The following is a 21,941-nucleotide window of genomic DNA, read 5'->3' on the forward strand; positions in this document are numbered from 1 at the left end:
CAGGGATCCTAACATGATCAAGAAACATGAGATCGTTAAAATGTGACGTCAGTGGTCCCACTATTATTTTACAAAGCTTTGTGCACAAAGAAAACAAAAATAACTTCTTTCAACAATTTTTCTCCTCCGAGTCAGCACATAGCACCATTTTGGAGAATATCACATACGTAAACTATGTTCTGTGTAAGCAGCATCGTTTGCGAGTACGCCGTTTACGTTGTTTACGCAAGCAAACAAGTGCTCAAATGATGGTTAGCTACTGAGCCACTGAAATGTCTTACCTGTTCAGCAGGGAAAGGTCTTTTAACCCTTCAGATTTTGCCAGTTGTCACCATTTCTCGAAAGCCATGCCGATATTTACTCTCGTGTTAGCACATACTTGACGCTGTCTTTTGCAGACTCTCCACAGTTTGAGATGCTTCCGCCTTTTTCAACGATGATTGCCACTTAGATCTTTACTGATTTAAAGCATCGGGATGACATGCTTATATTCTAAGCAACAGTTCTGAGAACACTCTACAAAGCTCCACAAACAGGATTTATAGTAACTGCTTTATTACCGCCAGTTTCCAAAAAAATCTGACCCTACACCTTTAATTCTAAATCATTATTATAAGTTTACCGTGGCAAATTGAGAAAAGAAGACAGCTTTGACCAGAACACAGTTCTGTCTTATGTATGTGCCAATAACCAATTTTTGTTCATTTAACCAAAAGTTACATATTGCAGTTTAAGCACCAAGTCAACATAACATAAAAATGTTATTGAATATTATAATTATTATCATTGATGCTACATGTAGCTATGCATGTTACAAATCATTTCTATTTTAAAAATAAATGCTGCTCTTTTGAGCTTTCTAATTATCCCGAAAGTGCAAATTTTGTGGAAATATTCAATTTCAATATTCAGTCGACAAAAAATATTTAAGCAGCGCAACTGTTTTCAACATTCAGATAGTTTTCATATTGTTATTCCCTTATATGTTTAAATCAGCCAATTAGCCAATCACAGGAATAAATTGCATTTTAAAAATATTAAAATTGTAATAATATTTTAATATAACTTTTTTACTGTATTTTTGATCAAATAATTGCTGCCTTGGTATATATTATATACATATTCATTTTCTGTGAATTATTTCTTTGTCACAGATGCATATACTGTACTCGGGGGTTTATGTAAAGTCCATTCAGTTTATTTTACTCAGTAAACATTGACATATCCACACAGGACAAAATTCTACTTAATGCCATAAAATAAAACCTGGATTTAAAAAAACAACATACAATTACAAATAAGCGTACACGCGCAAACTGAAACCTGTGTAAATGCCTAAACATAACCCAGAAAGACATTATACAAGAAACGATTCCTGAAAAAGCTCCAAAGGGAATTTACAAGTAATGTTCGAAACTTTGGATTACCATGGATTAAAACAGTGTTTTAGAAAAGGGCATTCCCTTTTTAAAGACATTTTTAATGAAGAACAATGCACACTGCAATAAAGCAGGTTAATTCACATTCAAGTGCTACTAAACGCTGACTAGAATGAATTCTGAGTAAATAATTACAGATGGGAAAAAATGGAGGGGGGTCTTCATGCGCTTCTCAAACCTTTAGCTCCCCATCATGAGTCATGACATGATCATTTGTGGTGTTATTCAGGTTGTAACAGGTTTTTCTAGCACAATTAGACCAAACATCAACAGTCATTTAAAGGTACTTCATGGTAGAGTACATCTGAATTGATTGTCGCACCGAATGCGTTATTGTTTCTGTGCACACTTCTATCATCCACCGTCATATGAACCTTTAGGACCCATTCAGTAGAGTTATTGGAAAAGGATTTCCCTGCAGGGAGAGAATAGATATTTTGTTCTGCTTTTAGACAAATGCAGTGTCAACGTATAAACGTAATTCAGTTATAAACATGTTGGATGACTAGCAGGATGCTAATTTAATCAGCGTTCTAGCCAGAGTCTCGGGCTAGAAGAGTCTGAAGGCACTTCTTCTGCAGAGTGAGAAGATTCAGGATAACCGAACCTCTCGTCCAGTGTGTAGACACATTTCAGAAATTAGTTTCATATAATATAAGGGGGGAAAGATGAGTTGGAATAGTTCGTCCAAAAATTCTAATAAAATTGCTTTTCATATTTCAGACATCCTGGGATGTGTTTCCCAAAGCAACTATAGTCGCATCATTACCAATAGAGTTCAATGGAACTTCTGAACATACTTGGGCCTAGAAGTAAATTAATCATTCAGACTGTTTTTGTGAACTAGATCCACTGATTCATTGAAAATATCTGGGATTTGTTAATTATTTAAACAAGCAAGTCATACCAGTTTGGAAAGTGAACAGAAAATCCATTTTTGGGTGAACTATTCCTTTAAAAGTGTACATTTTTCCCCATTTCCCACACTGCTTGTATCTACAGACAACATGGCTGCACATATTAAAACCCAAAGCAAATGACAAAAGTGCAAAACAAGCTCTAATGTAAAAGTGCAGGGTGCTAAATCACAAACAGATAGACTCTTGTTTGACAGAATCTAAGTGCGTCACAACGACAGACAAAAATGCAGGAAACTTGTGGTGTTCAGCGCTGCAGCGCATTCATATGTACAGTAAATCTGAAAAATAACTCCAGAAAGTCCATTTGTCTTAAACCACACAAGGAAAATAAAGATTATTTTACAACTTTTTGCCATTTTTTTTCCCTTTTCTTTTCGACGTACAAAAAGAGGCTCCTAGAGTTTTTAGTATACACACTGTTCTACAAATAATTATTAAGTCATACATATACATACATATAGAGAGAGAGTTCATACTGTACATGTGTCTATTATGAGCTTGCTAAAGCTTTGGAATGTCCGTGAGTCGTGGCTTTTCATCAGCGGAGCGGCGAGCTGCTGCAGTCCCTGTCGCAGCCGCTAGAGGCCGCCGTCGCTTGCTCCTCCTGCTTCCGTTCCTCCTCCGTCTGCTCGGAAAAGAAGCTTTGAAACGTCTGCGCTCGTGGAATGAGCGTCATAGTCAAACTCGTACCTTGAAAAAGCCAAAGAGATCATAAAGCGTGTTATCGACACGGCACCGATTCCAAAAAGACATTTGAGTAAAGATAATAGAAGTGTACGGCAAAACACATCCCTGCGCATCGATTAGCTTGCGCTTTTGAATGCAGCATTGATCGCCTTTGTGCATTAATATCACACCGTTCCTCAAACAAGACGGAGAAAAGATCTTGGCAACTCTCCAGCTATCAGTGTTTGGCACGCTCACAGGAGAGGAAGATGGCTCAACTCGATTTTCTAGAGGTGATTGTGTGATCAATTATGGATGAGGAGAAGTAGAATATCCAGGGTGAAACGAGGATACTTGCTCTCTAAGTAGGCGAAGCACACAAAACTTGTTTCTTAACAATCCCAAGCCCATATATAGAGCACTGCCTCAAACAAATACAAGCTCACCGAGTTGAATGACACAGACCTTATTTAGGATCCAGCCGAGTCGCTTCTGGTATTTCATGGAAGACTGTAACTTGTTACAGGTGGGTGGGTTAGTTTGGGTGAAGTGTTTCTTTTCTTCTTTTTTTTTTTTTTTTGGAAAAATCAATGTATTTTGGTGCATGAATCCTGCGCCAGTTATCTGTCCCCAATTCGCATACTATCCGTTCTTAATAATAATTAGTGCATCCCAAATCATAGTGTTTTGAGAATAGAATGCCAAAGGTGCATACTTTTTCCAGTATATTTATGCTTTTCACATATCACCACATAATGTCTTGTAAACGGTCTCATTTTATCTATTAACAATGTATAATAATTTTGTCTATTAGTAAATTAATCTAATAGATATTGCTGGGATCAACTCATCCACGGATGCAGGCCTACGTTTTGTAAAGCCTGACAAATTAAATAAAGTCAGATGAAATTTAAAAAAAGGCCATTTAAATCATTGAGATCTTTATAAGCCGACTCCTTACAAAAAAAAATGCATACAAATATCTGTTGTCACTCTATATCTACCAACAATGTATTACAATGATATTTAAATGCTTGTTGTATGATCAAAGCTTTATCATTTTTAGTTGATGTATTATTAATCATTTATATATTTTTTTATTTATTTATATTTTTTACAGCTGACTCTAACAACCCACCCTACATATCTGTTAATCTGTAAAGATCTACTGCAACTTCCATTTTATCACAACTTTAAATGTACAGTACAGATTTAAAGGTGGTAATGTGCCCCAATAGCTAATATAACAGCATTTACTTTCCAACCACTAGAGTACAGTCCTGTGTGTAATAGAAGCAGTCAGTCACACTTTGTTTTGTGCCAATACACAGTGCAAACAAATATACATGAGCGTGGCAAAAGTTTCATTTTTCTACAAGTACTATTTATAACTTACTGGAATGCATTTCTGAGACCTTGACCTTACTTGTCCACACATAACGCTTTGCTTAGCAGTCATTAAAACATCAGTGACATGTCTTTTTTAATTGCATCTTTAATTGTGTGAACTAGTGAAGATCAAATCTGATCCCCCTCGTGTTTTCCTGAAAATTCCAGGCAGGTGTGTTTGGGGGACTATAACCGAGCGCTCCTGCTCTGCTACATGATTCAGGCTGCACAGAAGGTGTCCTCTCATCCAGATGTCACACTTTTGATGTAAGCGGATTTGTGGGAGCCTGTATGAACCCAAGGGCAGTCGGAGCGCCACTTGTCCTGCATGCTCGGTAAACATGTTATGCCTCTGTGGCCCCAGCCAACAGACACCATCCACATGTGTGTTTCCATCACCTTAGGAAATTGCAGTCAGGGTACCGCGCCACAGATGATCTGAGCTGGCAGTGAGCGCTACAGGATGGAGGAAATGAAGCAACGGCCAGATAAACAGCACTTGGATGAACGCGCGCACACACACATACACACATGGACACTCACACAATATTTGCAATGTCTGGAGCCTACAAGCTGTATCACTTTCTTATAACAAAGGCAATACAGTGTACCTGCACAGCCAGGGAACTGTGTCTTTAGCAAATACTGAGAGTCAAACTATAATGAAACACCAGACAATGTGACCGCAGTCTACATTATAAATGCATTATTCATTTCAACAGACATGTACAACAACAGGACATGAAAAAATGTGGGCACAAAAAATAATTTTGTGAACTTCAAGCTGCAGTAGGTAACTTTTGTAAATATATATTTTTGTACATATTTGTTAGACCTGTCATTATGTCCTGACAGTAGAATATGAGACAGATAATCTGTGAAAAAAATCAAGCTCCTCTGGCTCCTCCCAGTGCTCCTATTGCCATTTGCAGTTACAGACCGCTCCCGGTAAGAAATCAACCAATCAGAGCTACGGTCCGTAACTTTGTGTTCAAAATGTAGAAAAATGTATATAATAAGCGAGTACACCATGAATCCATTTTCCAAACCATGTTTTTAGCTTGTCCTGAATCACTAGGGTGCACTTCTAATAAATGTTTATATTCGGACTATTTTCGATTGCTTCGGGGTACCGCGGCGGAGTAACCCAGTACCTTTGTGATTCTTCATAGACATAAACAGAGAGAAGTAGTTCCGGCTACGATGTTCTTCCGCAAGACGCAAGCAGTTCTGTTTATTAACCGCTAGAGCGTCAAAAGTTCCCTACTGCAGCTTTCAGGAAATTCAATATTATTGTTTATAGATTGTTATAATTTGAGATGATATAAATATATAAATAATTAATATTAAAATAATATATTAGTATCTAATTTGTCCAATGAATGTTTTATTATTTACAAGTTTCTAAAAAGTAAAAAAAAAACGTTTTTCTTGTAAGGTATTAAACACACACACACACACATTAAAGGGATAGTTAAAGGGTTAAAGGGATAGTTCACCCAAAAATGAAAATTATGTCATTAATGACTCACCCTCATGTCATTCCAAACCCGTAAGTAGAGCTGGAAAAAAAGTAATCAAAACCGAAATTCATAACCTCTAACCGACATAATTTTCCCATGTTGGTTATTTAGTTTTTTTAATCCTGTAAACACTTCCCCATTAAAAGCATACTAGCACGTGTGTAGTCACATGACTCTGCCCCGTCCAGTGAGTGGCATAAAAGCAAAACACGGAGGTTAATGTTGGTTCAACAAATACTGATGGCGCATGAGCGGTGAGCCTCGAGTCTTAAGTAAACTTTGTCAGTTGTATTTGTTTTATGGTTCGGACATTCAAGCGATTAGATGATCAGATGTGTATTATTATATCAAGCTACCATGTTTGCGCAGCTGCATTGTGGCACGAACACTCATATAAACAGTATTCATTCATTCAAAACTGTATTCATTTTACTGGTAGTTCACATAATATGTCACAGTAACATATTGGGCCCTATCTTGCACCCAGCGCAATTGACTTTGTACACCGACGCATGTGTCATTCCTATTTTGCACCCGGGCAAAGCGCGCTTTTCCCTCCACAAAAGCACGTCGCTAAACTAGTGAATGAACTTGCGCTCCCTGGGCGGTTCAGCGCAAAAAAGGAGGCGTGTTCCGGCGCAAACGATCCCTGGTGCTATTTTGTTGTTCCATTAAACAATTGCGCCACTGACCAGAAAAAACCTAGTCTAAAGTCAGTGGCGCGTTGCGCGTTGTTCATTATGCTATTTTAAGGGCGCATGCTTGGCCATAATGTATAGCGTGCACAACGCGCATACACTTTGCTCATGTAATCTACACAGATGCAACAGTTATTTTTGCAAATCATAAATTGTTACACTAAAAAAATATTAACACATGAGATGACGGAAATCATTGTGGTGTGCCACGAAGATGTGAACAAAATAGGCATAAAACTAGCTCACAAATTATTCAGGCTAATTATTCTCCCATCCCCATACAACACAACTTCTCTGTCTTTCACTGCTCTTACAAGAACAACAGTCTCCTCGGCTGTGAACCGCTCCTGGCGTGCGCCTGGTAAATACGCCATAATAATAGCAATCCATAATGGAACTTGCGCACCTGCTTTTAAAGGGAATGTTGGACGACGCTCTGATTGGTTTATTTCACGTTACGCCCAAACCACACCTATGAATAATGAAGCTACTTCAGACCAACCCACTTTAGATTTGCGCCGGGCGCAAGAGCCATTTATCCCGCCGGGAAAATAGCAACAGCGCCGAGACCCGCCCACAAAGTTACTTGCGCTTCGCGCTTTGACACTTGCGTTTCAGATCGTTAAAATAGGGCCCATTGAGTAAAATGCACAGAAAATGTGTATTGATTTATTTTCAAACACTGGCATTGTGTTACATTTATTCTAACTAATAACATCAACAGAACTGCCGCTGTGTTTGACTCCCCAGTTTTGACTGCAAACAGCCAGTTGGCCAACACCATCAGTTCCCACCACAGGGGCTCCAACTAACAACGACCAGAGAAGAAAACAAGTGACAACCTCTCCATTCTTCTTCATTAGTTCCTATGAAATGACAGAAACCAAACAAGCTTTTCGTAGCCTCACTTGAAACAAGCCAGTCTTTATATTTATAAAAAAAAGGTCATTATACTGCCGATCTGTTGCTCAAAGTTCTGGCTCGGTTTCAGTCGGGTAGGACAAAAAAAGGAATTATCTGCCGGGATGGTAAACAAGCATATTTGTTGTGTGCAAGACAGCTCCTGCTGCGCCGGGGCTCTGGGTTACACCACAGCTGTCTCACACACACACATAAATGTGTACATACACTCGCAGAAAAGGCTGCAGTACACTGATCTAACCTGGTGGGACACAGACGATTTGTCATTGGCTTGACATTAAAGCAAGGCGGGCACACCAGTCTAACTTAACACGGCAGCTCTAGAAAAACTACAGCATAGTATTGTAAGAGTATTGCGCTTGCTGTTGTATAAATGTTGTATATATCGTGTAAATTTCATTATTTTAATGCTTTGAAAAACTGTAATCCCTCACAAACATTCAAATATATTATTCAGTCACACTGACGGGTAGATGTAGCTGAAAAAAAAAACAGATTCAAGCGTAACTGCTGTATTTACAGTATGACATCTCTGCCATTGCATCATGGGCTGGTTGCATCAGCTCAGTCTAGTTGTGGCATAAATGGGCACTAAGTTGCAACCAGCGCACCACCAAAAATATGTGCATTATGCTGTTAAACGTAGTTACAACATATAAACAACCTCGCATATGAATTACATATTTATGAGCAGTGGTACTGTATTGGCTGCTGACTGCTAAGTTGTTAGTTACAGAATGAAACCGATCTAACATTACAAACTGAATACAATATTATGGCTAATACTGAAATTGCCCAACATTTTTCTATACAATTCTTCCAGTACTTCCAATTTGTGACCAGCATTTTATATTGCTCTTTCTGCGTTCATCTATTTCCTACGTCATCAGCTGGAACGCCACTCTCTCATGAATGCGTGTACAACACGATACAATATTTTTCTTACACAAATGCATTGCTTCGGCTCAGAAGGCTTTTATTATCCCCCCAGAACTGTGTGGAGTACTTTTTTATGATGGATGAATGCACCTTTCATATATCAACCCCTGTTCACTGCCATTATAAAGTTTGGAAAAGTTTTAAAAATAACTTTGATTTAATTCATCTGAAAGCAGAAAGTCATGTACACCTAGGATGGCTTGAGGTTGAGTAAATCATGGGGTAATTTCCATTTTTGAGTGAACTATACCTTTCATAAAGCCATTAGTAGTATTTATTTGTTGCCATTAAATTACAGTGGATTACAAAAAACTGATCAAATAAAAATAACTACTAGCTACTAACTAGGAATAACTAGGGATATCCCAAGCCAATCTCAAGGACCGAGATCAGGGCCAATTAAGGGCCAGATTTACTAAACAGGGCAAATTTGCGCGAGAGCACAATTCCTAAACAGCGTCGATGAGTGTGGAAATTTCTATGCGTGATTTATTGACACTGTGCAAATTTAAGAACACAGACACAACATCTAATTTTCATAATGACCAACGCAATCTGTCAAGTGCAGCGCAAATTACTGTATTTTTCGGACTATAAGTCGCACCTGAGTATAAGTCGCAACAGTCCAAAAATACGTCATGATGAGGAAAAAACATATATAGTCGCACTGGACTATAAGTCGCATTTATTTAGAACTAAGAACCAAGAGAAAACATTACCATCTACAGCCGCGAGAGGACGCTCTATGTCTTCAGTGTAGACTACAGGAGCACTGAGCAGCATAGAGTGCCCTCTCGCGGCTGTAGACGGTAATGTTTTCTCTTGGTTCATGTCTCTTAGTTCATTTCTCTTGGTTCATGTCAAATTAAATTTGATAAGTCGCACCTGACTATAAGTCGAAGGACCAGCCAAACTATGAAAAAAAGTGCGACTTATAGTCCGGAAAATACAGTAGTGATGTTATGTTCGTGATATGATACGTATGTGTGGAAAACAATCCTCTCCCTTCTACCATACGCTCTGTGTTCTCTGCAGTGCCTCCTCCAGATAACTATAAATGCAGCCCTTTTAAACACAAAATAGCTTAAAACATTTTTTTTTTTGGGGGGGGGGGGGGGGGGTTGTTAAATAATGGCACAAATACCAGTAATTTGATTTGCGCCAACAGTAATAAATCTCTTTGTGTGATTAATTTTAATACACTCCTCATATAAGATTTTGCATCTGAAATGGAAGCTGTCATGTTGGTGTCGGTATGCATGGTTTGCCAACTTCCATTTTAAAGAAAAAGATGTACATTCTCAGCCGCCATTAAAACCAAACTTAAGAAGAAATGTACGTGCGTGATATGTGAGAATCAGTGAGGTCTGTTCTAGTGCGTCACACACGTCTGTGCTTCTGTGTTCAGTGTATTTGATGCACATTTTTGTAATGGTCTCTCATCCATTTATCATTAACTTTTAGACTACACGTCATAACGCATTGTGTCTTGCTTCGGATTTGGCGTTCTGATACCGCAAGCATCATGCTTTCTAACCATACTGTACATTGTACAATGTCTACAATGTATACCATCTATCAAGATCTTCATATAGTGTGTGCATTGGGGGCACAAAAAAACCTGATTCGTCATCCTAATACACACACACATACACAGAGCTAATGTCTCTAAAGAAAAGTACAAAATACTATTCTCTATTTCAACAAAAACATGGTGGACATTCTTCAGATAAATGGTAAATTTAAAAGAATGAAATTGATTTGACTGGGATTTATTTATTTATTTATTTTTTGTCTACTACAGTACATACTTTTATGCATCAGTAAACTCTAATTTTCCTGCTTTGAAAGTTAATTTACATTAAGCCCAATTGGCTCACACATAACCTGCCGTCACCAGACAGCCAGTCACCGCAAGGTGATTACAAACTATAAAGGCCAAAGTAAATGAGCCAAACTAATGAAGGCAAAGGAAAAGGTTTTAAGCAAAAGCCTCCATTTTCAAAAGTCTAAAATTGGGAAGTTGACATGTCCATTACTTTTCCCTTTGCATCATCCAGATTTCAGGCTAGACGTTTTACATATTTTAGATTTAATGTATTAATTAATTTATTTACACAGTTAATTTAAATAGATGTGTGATGCAATAAATGTGTTGTTAAAAGTACAGATATTCAACTGAATTAACTAATATGAGGTCATAAAATACCAGTTATATACTGTATGTAAACAGACTTATTTTTTTACATATAAATTTGCGATTACACTTTTAATCGCAAAACTTTATAGATTGTTTACATTATCAGTATGTAGCTAATATGGCCATTATCAGCACAAGAATGAGTAACACTAGTTAACGAATACACAGCTGTAAGAGTAACAAAAATAACACTTCTCTGCAAAAGTACGCCTACTCATGTTTTTGCTGAGGGAAACACACACACACACAGTACAATCTTTGACAGGGACCACAAGAGTCCCAATCTGTAGCAAAGCAAGGTGCAGCTGGTCAAAAGGACACACATGGGACCAATCAGGCTTATCAAACCACTCCAGAGCATTCCCAAGACCCGACACGGCAGCGTGTGAGCGTGTATATATAATAAGAAAAGCTCTCTCCTTCCTCCTTGTCTGAATCTTCCAGAAAAGCCTCTTTATACCATCGCTGCTAGGTTGGAGCTGCTGGGAACGTGCTGTCTGGCAGGGAGGCACACAAATCGAGTCTGTTGTCTATTGATTTCAGATTACAGAGATGGTGGGGTATGCCAAGATGGGCATTTTTTAGACTGTATACGGACTGGACTGGCTCAGCAAGAATGTGCTTAGTGCAAGTGTTCATACAGTGGCATAAAATTCTTAGACTAGTCTTAAAAGTTAGTAATCTATTTTTTTATTTTTTATTTTAATTTAAGACTGGACATAACATTTTAAAGTTGGTTACGTAAAATAGGTCTAATTTGAATCTAAGAAATATGTATCATTACCTGTTGGTAAGTACTAGTTGGTCAAACAGTCTTAACAGAGGCAAAGTTTATGCAGCTGGTCCCTGGAGAAAGCGTGGAACTGAATTAACCTGTGTGTGTCAATGAATGTGTCAAACAAAGAGTGAGCTCTCTGCTCACAGTCCACTGTTACAGTAATTATGCTAGATATAATTATGACACAAGGGGAGCTTTCTATAGTGGTGTAATTGAAAGCTTCGCAGTACTGCAGCGTGTTAAATTACAACACAGAAAAAAAAACGTGAAAATAAAAACACCTTAATATGGAAGCCTGTTGTCCCGCACAAAAAAAATAAATAAATAAATAATAATAATAATAAAAGGTAATTGCCACTTTTTATCTTGTATTTACCTTTTATTGCAATTCCGAGAAAAAAAGTCAGAATTGTGAGTTTATATCTCACAATTGTTATTTTTTTTTTCTCAGAATGCTGGGTTTATATCTGGCAATTCTGACTTTATAACAAGCAATTGTGACTTGAGTCAAAACTGTGAGATAAACTTAAAATTCTGAGGACCTAGATTTTTCCCCCTTAAAACTGGACTTTATAAGTTGCAATTTCGAGTTTATATCACAATTCTGAAGAAAAAATAAATAAAAATTGCAAGATAGTCTCGCATTTGCCATTTTTTTCTGACTTTATTTCTTGCAATTGTGAGTTTATATTCCACTATTCTGACTTTATAACTCACAATTCTGAGATTATATCACACAATTCTGAGGGGGAAAAAATAAACTTGAAAGATTCTAAATAATTGAATAAATTGGATCAGCATGTACACTTCATGTTTACTCATAAACGGTAGGGCTCGGGGCTGTGTATTTCCAAGAATCTGGCCATATGATACGTATCACGATACAAGGGTTGCGATACGATATGTTGCGATTTTGTCAGCAAGGGACATATTAGGATATTTCTTGTTTTAGGAATAGGATATATTTTTAGGAAAGCTGTCATCAAGAACACAATTCAAGTTTATTTGTATAGCGCTTTTTACAATACAAATCGTTGCAAAGCAACTTTACAGAAAATTAAGTTTCTACAATATTTAGTAGTCGCGTATTAGTGGTGATTGTCAGTTTATGAACATATGGCAGAAATGTATGTAAATTCAATTAAACGCAATTCAAACGCGAGCTCCGCCCCAACTGCACAAAACAGTCCCAAAATGAGAGAAAGCTGCAGCTGCGATGCGCTGCGTCCCTATCATCCATGTCGATCCGCCCCGCGTGAGCCCCTCTTCACACGGGACACACCACGGTGTGTTCTTTCACCCTCCATTACTAGCAACAATATTAATGCTAGCATTTGTGGCATGCCCTAATGATAGTATTTCCTATTACTCTCACTGTCATTCAGAGATGAAGACTGTCATCTAGCGGTTGGGATGTAAACTCAAAACTAAACAACTGCCATCAATCTTGTATGATTTTTTCTTTTTTTAAATACAGATACAGTATCGCCAAACAAAATATCGCCATATTCATGTATATCGATATTTTCTTACACCCCTACTAGGGCCCTATGAAATCTGTTTTATTTTTTATTGACTTATTTTTACATTTTTAAAATGTAAATGGGTTTTTGTTTTTTCAGATTTTTCCCCCTCTATTTTTTCAATATTTTTTTATGATTTAAAAAAGTAATTACCGTATTTTTCTGACTATAAGTCGCACCTGAGTATAAGTCGCATCAGTCCCAAAATACGTCATGACGAGGAAAAAAACATATATAAGTCGCAATGGACTATAAGTCGCATTTATTTAGAACCAAGGACCAAGAGAAAACATTACCGTCTACAGCCACGAGAGCGCCCTTTTCGCGGCTGTAGACGGTAATATTTTCTCTTGATTCATGTCAAATTAATTTTTATAAATAAGTCGCACCTGACTTGAAGTCGCAGGACCAGCCAAACTATGAAAAAAAGTGCAACTTAAAGTCCGGAAAATACGGTACCAAATTTATTACCAAAAAAGCAGTGGATGAATGCATAAAACTTAATATTTTAAAATGTAATCAATTGAAAACAATTCCTTTTAAATGTACAATACCTATTCAATTAACAATAACTACAGAAGCTTACTGTTCAAAACTTGGACAAAAAAGTATTGTGTGAAAGCAGTCTTTTTCAGGTTACTATTCACAGACACTAGTCTATACTGTGATTTGATTGACTGTATAGTCCTACTTTTGATTTACTTATCCAAAATTTGGCAAATTCTGTGACAGACAAGTACTGTAGTTGAATTCAAAGGCATTATTGTGACATTATTATTTCACCTTCTCTAAGGTGGTAAAAAAAAAAGGTACTATAAGGCTATTTGTAACAGGAAGTATTTATAAATTGTGCTACATGTCAGGGGAATGAGGTGATCCATTTTTACCAGAACATACAGTATGACTCATATAATGTGAGTCAGCAAATCCATACCTGCTGACTACAAATTTATCTTGTGACCAAATGTACGCTGCCAGTTTGGCCCCTGTTTTCTATCTTTCACCTGAGCTGTGACTGAACTAGCATCAGCATAACACTTTCCAGGCATTATTTCTCATTAATGATTATATAGAAATCATACATAAATGCTAAATATGGTGCTCAATAAATATTTCTTATTATTATCAATGCTGGAAAGGGTTTCTTTTGTAACATTATAAATGCCTCACTTTAAATTATACATTTTATGCATCCTTGCTGAATAAAAGTAGTAATTAAAAACAAAAAAAATCTGACCCCAAGGTGTATATATTTTATTTTATTACTTAATGACTTAAATAATAGTAATGACTTATTATTGAATACTTAGATTTACATTTTATTGAAACATTTGACTTTTATATAAAAAATATAAAAAATGTACACAAAATAATAAGCCGTTAAATGAATATACTGGACACTACATACAGTTTGTTAATGATCAGCTGTCACCAATTCATCATTGCTTACTGATTTATTAATGTAATATCCTTTCTTCAAGTGTGAATTATTAGATTTATGGCATGAACTGTATATTACTGCATGCAGCAGTGCGGTGGGTTGTTCATATGCATGCTGATTGATTAAAAAAACACATCTTTTGCTGTATATGCCATCTTACGCAGGTGGCGAAGTCCTCTATTCAGCACAATTCGTAAAGAGTGTGCTGTTGCACAGCAGAGATCTTTGTAATATTTTCCATTTTCCTCTCAGGGAAAGCGTGCACTCTCATTGACTCTTCAACCTAAACACCGTCCTTCAACATGGTGATGCACTCAATTTATTCATTGAAAAAAAAAAGCAGCATTCTGCTGAATTTGTATTTCTGAGGGAAGCTGATGAGGAGGGGGGAACATTCACTATATCAGGCTAACATCTCAACAATGGGAATGCCACAATGATGAATGAGACGGAGGTTTTAAGGCCGGCTGCCTTAGAGGCAGATACATCAGCAGCTGGAGCTGCCTCAAAACATTTTTTCACTGATTAGGGACGCAAATATTGTGTCATTATAGCCAATAATCTTTTTGTGCTCTCACACTGATGCATTCATATGTCCAAATTTCCTTGTGAAATTGCGTAACAGTAAAAGCACAGGTTATTCACATATGACAAAAGATGGTTTTGACAGCTTGATAAAAATGGAGGTACCAAACCCATGTGGTGTCCTGTTATCTCTCACCAGGCAGATTAACTCATCTCTCTCCCAGCAGATGGACATATCATTTCCCTAACCACATGGACCTCTCAGTTAACACACTCTTCCAATCCAACACTCAAAAGCATAAAAAATCCATGAAAAAAAGAAACCATTCAAATAGCAAGTAGATGCAATATATATTTTTGTAACATGGATATGCCATTTAAATGTGCGATAAAAAAAAAAAATCTATATATACACTGTAGAATGACTAAGCTGCTCTTTTTCATACAATGAAAGTGAATGGTGATCACAGCCGTCAAGATTTTCAAATCAAGAATCTTAGTAAATCTCAATTTTAATTTGATCAGTTCCACACACAATGCTATTGTAGATCTTCTGAAGGCTTAGAAAATAGTGCATGAGTCTCTCTTCAACACTTTCACTGTAAAGAAAAGAGCAGCTTGAATGTTCCACTGAAATTCTTTTTCCATGGAAGAAAGTAAGTAAAGAATAGTTAAAAAATAAACTATTCTGTTCTTCTGGTCTGTTCTCTTCACACAAAGTTATTGCAGAGATTCTGAAGACTGAAAAATAGCGCACAAGTCGAAACAAACTACTTTTATAATAATTAAATTATGTTTTGGGGGGGCTTTCACACTGGACAAACCTTTTCATTGTTCCTAGTACTATTGGGGCAAGTACCCACTTTTTGGTGTATTCGCACAGCAGGAACTAGGAATGGTTTTAGTTCTAGGAAATCCATTTGGAGGAACTAAATTAGCTCTTACTTCATAGTAGGGTCTAAAACTTCTATAAGAGCTACCAGTGACAAAAGTGTCTGTTGCTAACCTTGGCTAAACGCATACAAAACACCGGCTACCTGACAATTTTAAAAAGTCATGTGTGAAGAAGAGACCTTCTTCACTGAACCAATGTTTTGTCTTTATGTGGGGGTATCAGAGTTCTAACCTGCGAAAGGAGTTAGATTGCGTTATTGATGTTGGTTTTATTATGGTTATATCTAATGCAGTTTGCATTTGTTTCTTTCCAAGGTTACATTATTGAGAATTAGACTAATGTAGAAGACAATGCACCTGGTAAAACATACCTTTCAATAGTATGCCCAAAAAGGGGGCGGAGTCTAAACTTTATAAGCCTCATCCAGAGTCCAGTTGGTTGCTTGTTCACCAAGTCAAAGCAAGCGTGCTACTGCGGTGAAGTAAGCAGAAAATACCATTTTGTACAGTGTGGATACATTTGTATATACTTGGATACTTATATCTTTGATTTATTCATTTTTTGGGGCTGCCTTGGTACTTTGTATTTATTTGATTTATTTATTTTCTGTTGGGACTGTTCACTAATTGATTCTTTGCATTTGGACTATTGGACTTTCGGTACACCTGTAAATAAACATCACCAATACTCTAAAGAGCACTTGCAGGTGGAGCCATCCTTTTTTTTCTTTTGGACCTTAACACACCCGCAGAAGACCCTGCCAAATGTCTACTGCATAACTTCACATCAAAAACAATGATAATGGCCTGTTGTCTGCAGCATTGTGTTCTTTTCTAAGCCTTGATGATATATAACAATGCAAGTTGTTATAATAGATTTAGTCAAAATTTCAACCAGTAAAATGGCCCAAGGTGAAAATTGGCTGTCTAGGAACCTCCATGCTGGCTATTTCCTAGAACATCTCAGTTACTTATGTAACCATCATTCCCTGAAAGAGGTAACGGAGACGTCATGTCGGTAATGACAGAAAAATTGGGATCTAGCATAGAGAAACCAACCCACTTCAAGTGTAAACCAAACGTTGGCACGCGATGATTGCATCCAGCTTGCATCGCAGTGCAAGTATAACAAGGCAGCAGGTGCAATGCATACTCAGGTTTTCACTGAGGAGCCGAGCTGGTGACACGCCAGCTCAGTAGTGGTACAGCAGCATTGAAAACAGGAAGTGGCCTCTCCGTTCCCTCCTTCAGGGAATGAAGGTTACATATGAAACTGAGACATTTCCTTTCAGTTGGTCACTCTCGACATCACCTCAGTAATGACTGACTAATTGGGATCCCTACCAAAATGCCTTTCAGTGTCCTGTGCGAGCCTCCTGCACCCCCTTTTCGGTGAAGGCCGGGGCTCGCAACAAGAAGGCCAGTCACTGTTGTCGTAGTACTACCCACTGGGAAAACGTACCCATACCAGTTGGAACAGGAACCTGCGGAAGTCCCATCCTTCCTGAAAGAGGTTTTGGAAGCACTCACATATGTACAACCAAAAATGAGAGGTGATTGAAACTCTCTTATAAAATGGCAGAAAGTCTGTCAATACCGTGGTCTAAACACATATGGTCTATACACATGAAACCCAGCCCTCTATCATTTCTCACGGATTCCTCAAGTGAGAGCCTGGCACCAGACGTTGGATGCCGAGCGGATGGAGGAGCTTGACAGGGTCTACAATATGGACGCTCTGGAGCAGTTTTGGCAAGCTGACACTAAACCGGGCGTCTCTACTCATTTTAAGTGAGAACACAGGAGGATACTGGCTCCACACGAAGGCTATAGAATCTAGCGAACGTGTTGGGGGTCGCCCAGCCCTCTACTCTACAAATATCTGTTATGAGCCAGCTTCCAAGAGGATGCAACACTTCTTTCGGCCTGTTCCTGATATGCCAGGGTAAAAGCATCCACTATCCAGAGGGCCATCCTCTGCTTAGAGATGTCATTCCCCTTCTTCCAGCCTTCGTAACAGACAAAGAGCTGATCTGAAGTCCTGAAGCTTTGTGTCCGGTCTTCGTACCATCACAAGGCTTGGACAGGACAAAGCAAAGCTAGGGCTAGATAGGCTTCCCTCTGGGGGTTAGGGCTGTGACGGTTGCAATCACAATTAATGCAATCACATAATGACATAGCAACACAAACGCATTGTGACGGCTTTAGTCTGTCTAGTGTCTATACAGGACATTTGAACTCTGTGTCAGTACCTCACAGACCGGATGGGGATTTATCATGTCTTGTCGGGCAGCTTCCAGTGTAGCATCACTGATTATAATGAGTATTTTGTCACGCTGCGTCGCTCGCGTGTGTTAGACAGAGAGTATTTAACTTTCTTATTTAGGCTACTTTCTTGTTTAACTGCATTGTTTCTTTGATATTTATTTTAGTGTTTTGCAGGTGGCGTTCAATGACAGAAGTGCTCAAATAAACACGAACAGACGAGTTAAATAGGATGTGATAGATGAGTGAGACAGTGCTGGGCTGATTTCTAGAGATATGCATAAATATATATATACATATATCCTGTATATAATACATATAAAATATATTACATGCATGCACAGTTTAAGTCAGATTTAATCACCTTTTTTGGTTATTCCATGAATTAACTGACCACGACACTGCTTGCACATAGTTTATTTCGCAGTTTGATATGAAAGGATATGCACAGAGGAAGCACGCACCGGCGCCTTTGAGCACAGGACCGTTTCCGCGCTCGCTTAACTTGAACCTGATAATAAAGTGAAGTGGAGCGTGTGTCTGAAACATCTCCTGGTCAGTCATTCTGCGACTGAATCATTTTTTTTTTTTTTTTATCAACACCGCGCCACCGGCGGTTGTTGGTCCATGACTACCGTGGTGGTAAAAATCAGCCACCGTCACATCCCTACTGGAGGTAGCACTTACAGGTTCACTACCTGATCCCTGAAGGGGGTAGTAGGAACCTTGGGCACATAGCCAGGCCAGGACCTCAGGATCTCCTGGGAGTCAGCTGGCTCAAACTCTAGGCACGATTCGTCAACCGAAAATGTGTGCAGGTCCCCTACCCTCTTGATGGAGGCCAATGCAGTCAGGAGCAGAGCTTTCATAAAAAAAACAAAACAAGAAGTGTTAGCTCGACTGACTGCAAAGGCTCAAATGGGCCCTGCTGTAGTGCTTTGAGCACTAGAGTCAGGTCCCAAGGGGAGCCGTGGATGATTTGACCTTCTCGCCTCCTATGACCTGGTAAGCCACCACTGCTTAAGAGGCATACCACCAAAACTCCAAAAAAAAAGGAGCAAAATGATGTGATCGCTCAGCTCCGAAGCAAAAATCTGAATACGTGCCTTACCTGCTGCCTAGTTATACTCGCGCTGTGATCAGCGGCAGCTAGATGCAACCATTGCATGCCAATGTGCATTGGTTCATTTAGTTTCCACTCAAAGTGGATTGGTCTCTATAAGTGAGATCCCAATTTGTTGGTCATTACTGACGTGACGTCGAAAGTGACCGACTGAAAGGGAACAACATGGTGTGAAAGCCCATATTGCTCTGAAAGCTCCTGGTTCATGGTTGGAATGAAAAGAGCACCTTAAACACTCTGCTAAATGTCTGTTATTATGTTCCATGAAAGAAAGTCAAACTGGTTTGGAACAATATGAGGGTAAATAAATGAAATGTTCTGTAATGAAATGTAGTTATGAATGTATTTGTTGGAGAAACATCAGAAATGTTTTAATAAGCATGAACAGAGTAAGGTTCTGCTGACACAATTGTTTTAATTAGATTAACTCATCAGCTACTTTATGCAAATCCGCTCCCTATGCGGAACTCAGCTTTACTGGTATTTCAAGATCACTATGGAAACCTTCCATGCTTAATTTACGTTCACTTTAATTCTCATGGTGAATTAAATCCACCAGCTAAACTAATACAGAACTGCATTCAAACATTCATACAAAACAGTTTTCACTCAAGGACTCCAAAAAGGCCAGCAGGATGTAAAAAAGCATGATATACACACAAATGTGTTGCAATATTAATGCTTTACTCAATCCCTGCATTGATTTATTTTACCCAAGCGAAAGGACCAGTGTTGCAAACCAATTTATAAATGTACCCAGTGGAGCTTCAGATGAAATCGTCACCCCTCATAAGTACGACAGACATATAAAGATGGTGTTTTCACTGAGCTGTGGAGTGGGAAGGAGCTCTTTCTTACCTTGGTAATTGCAGATGTCTCCCACGCTGTTCTGACGCGTGATGTGGTGCCAGTAAGCGCTTCGCGGGAGAGATATCGACTTTGTTAATGTGCTCTCGTTTGGAAGAGTCTGTGATGCAGAGCAGAAAATCATTGGGTTACATTGGTTATATTTCCAGTCAAATCACTCGGAAAGGGCTTACGCTGAGAAGATTTCAAAGACCGAGACTCTCCGGTAAACAGCACTCCTCCATTAGCCAGTTTTGATCATTACAGATGACAGGTGGAGTGTGATGTCATTACATCCTTTTAAAAAGAGCATTTATCATAGCATTTTAAGAGAATTTCATAATTCCGAACCAATAAAGACTCTTAGCAGGACTCTTGATCAAGATTTCAGAGCAAGCAGCATTTTTGGCAGGGATCCTGGATGGCGAGATCTGAGCGCAGGGCCATATGGTCAAGTCTCATCAGCCTCCACTGAAGGCCTTCGAGATGACAGCACAGATTCACTGCCAGCGAGGCAGCGGCACAGTCTAAATAGCGCAGAGAAGACCATCCACATCAGGCAACTGAACGATTCATCAGCCTCGCTAGCTTCAGGGGGTTCGGAGAAATAACCAAAATGTGCTTTCAATGACACGTTGATAGCCAAAATGGCAGGATAACATTTTAAGGCATTAGCGTTCAGAAGCTTTGAACACTGAAAAACTCCCGAGGCTGTTATTTCTGTCGTTATCTTGAAACTAAGATGAGTCTCAAAGCCATTTACATTTACATTTTATTCAAAGTGACTTCAACTGCATTGAAGGTATGCTTTTATCAGTATGCATATTCTTGGGATTCAAACTCTTGGCCTTCATGTTGTTAACGTCAAGCTCTACCGGTTGAGCTATAGGAACACATAAGTGCAGCATTTCTGAAGGTACTTGACCATTAGTGCAATTCAGGATTATTTGACTGCAGCTGCTTTTCAAAGATGCCAGTGTTCTGTGACCTGGGTTTATAAAACATCACATACTGTGCACTATGCAAGCAAGGAAGCGGGAAAACATACTTCGATAACTGGCAGAATCTTGACAGGGAAGCTGAAGTCCTGATATTCAATTACTGTATATTGTGCAGTGATAAAAGGTAGATTTTTAGGTTTTCTGATCTAAGACAATAATTAGTGCTGTCAAAATTAGCAATTAATCATGCAATAAATTTTTCCAGTTTACAGCGTTAAAAATATTTAATGCAGTTAACGCAGGGCCAAGGGCTAGGGTTGGCAGCCCCGCTCACAACTGCTGCTTCCATCTCTTTTTTTTTGATAAGAATAGCATTTATTTAAAGACATAACATCTCTACGGCCACATTAAATGGGATACGTTTCAGACACACACTCCACTTCGCCTCAGCGACAGGTGCTAGTCAAATGAGTGCAGAAACAGTACAGGTGATGAGGCAACTTCAGTGTGACACCAGTTGTCTGGCCATATGTTAGTAAAAAAAAAATTTTTTTGTCCTGTCAGCTGTCATACTGTGCTTGTAGTGCATGCACTTCAATCGCATGCACAAATGTAATTTATGTAATTGTAATTATGTAATTTAATAAAATGCAAAATAAACTAGAATTATGCAATGTCATAGTTATACTGTCAATTAAGTTACTAAAAAGGTGATTAAAACTGCCTTACAACTATGCATGTATGTATATATTTGTTATATATGAGTCATTTTTAAGAAAGTGTGCCAGATCTGCCTCTCGTTTAGCAGTGGCCACCCCCAGCAGTCCACCCCCCATATCCCCCCCCCCAAATAAACTAAAATAAATAATAATAATAAAAACAAAGGGGGAAAAAATCTTACTGATCCCCA

At 38.4% G+C, this 21,941-nt stretch overlaps 1 protein-coding gene across 2 annotated transcripts in view; it reads right to left on the reverse strand.

Annotated features, from left to right (window-relative positions):
• Positions 1–1,185: 1,185 nt before the first annotated feature.
• dok6 (docking protein 6) overlaps positions 1,186–21,941 on the reverse strand; it is a 92,496-nt gene continuing 71,740 nt past the window's right edge. Inside the window, exons 7-8 of one of the 2 annotated variants that reach the window (XM_026201031.1) lie at positions 20,103–20,211; positions 1,186–3,049 (exon numbers count right to left, since the gene is read on the reverse strand). In XM_026201031.1, the coding sequence (XP_026056816.1) occupies positions 2,898–3,049; positions 20,103–20,211 (261 nt within the window). In that variant the 3' untranslated portion in view covers positions 1,186–2,897. Of the gene's footprint in view, positions 3,050–4,151; positions 4,871–20,102; positions 20,212–21,941 lie in introns of those variants that run through there. The other variant, XM_026201032.1, reaches the window with a different exon arrangement.

This window comes from Carassius auratus, chromosome 24 (genome assembly GCF_003368295.1).
Source record: "Carassius auratus strain Wakin chromosome 24, ASM336829v1, whole genome shotgun sequence".
NCBI classification, from domain to species: Eukaryota; Metazoa; Chordata; class Actinopteri; order Cypriniformes; family Cyprinidae; genus Carassius; species Carassius auratus.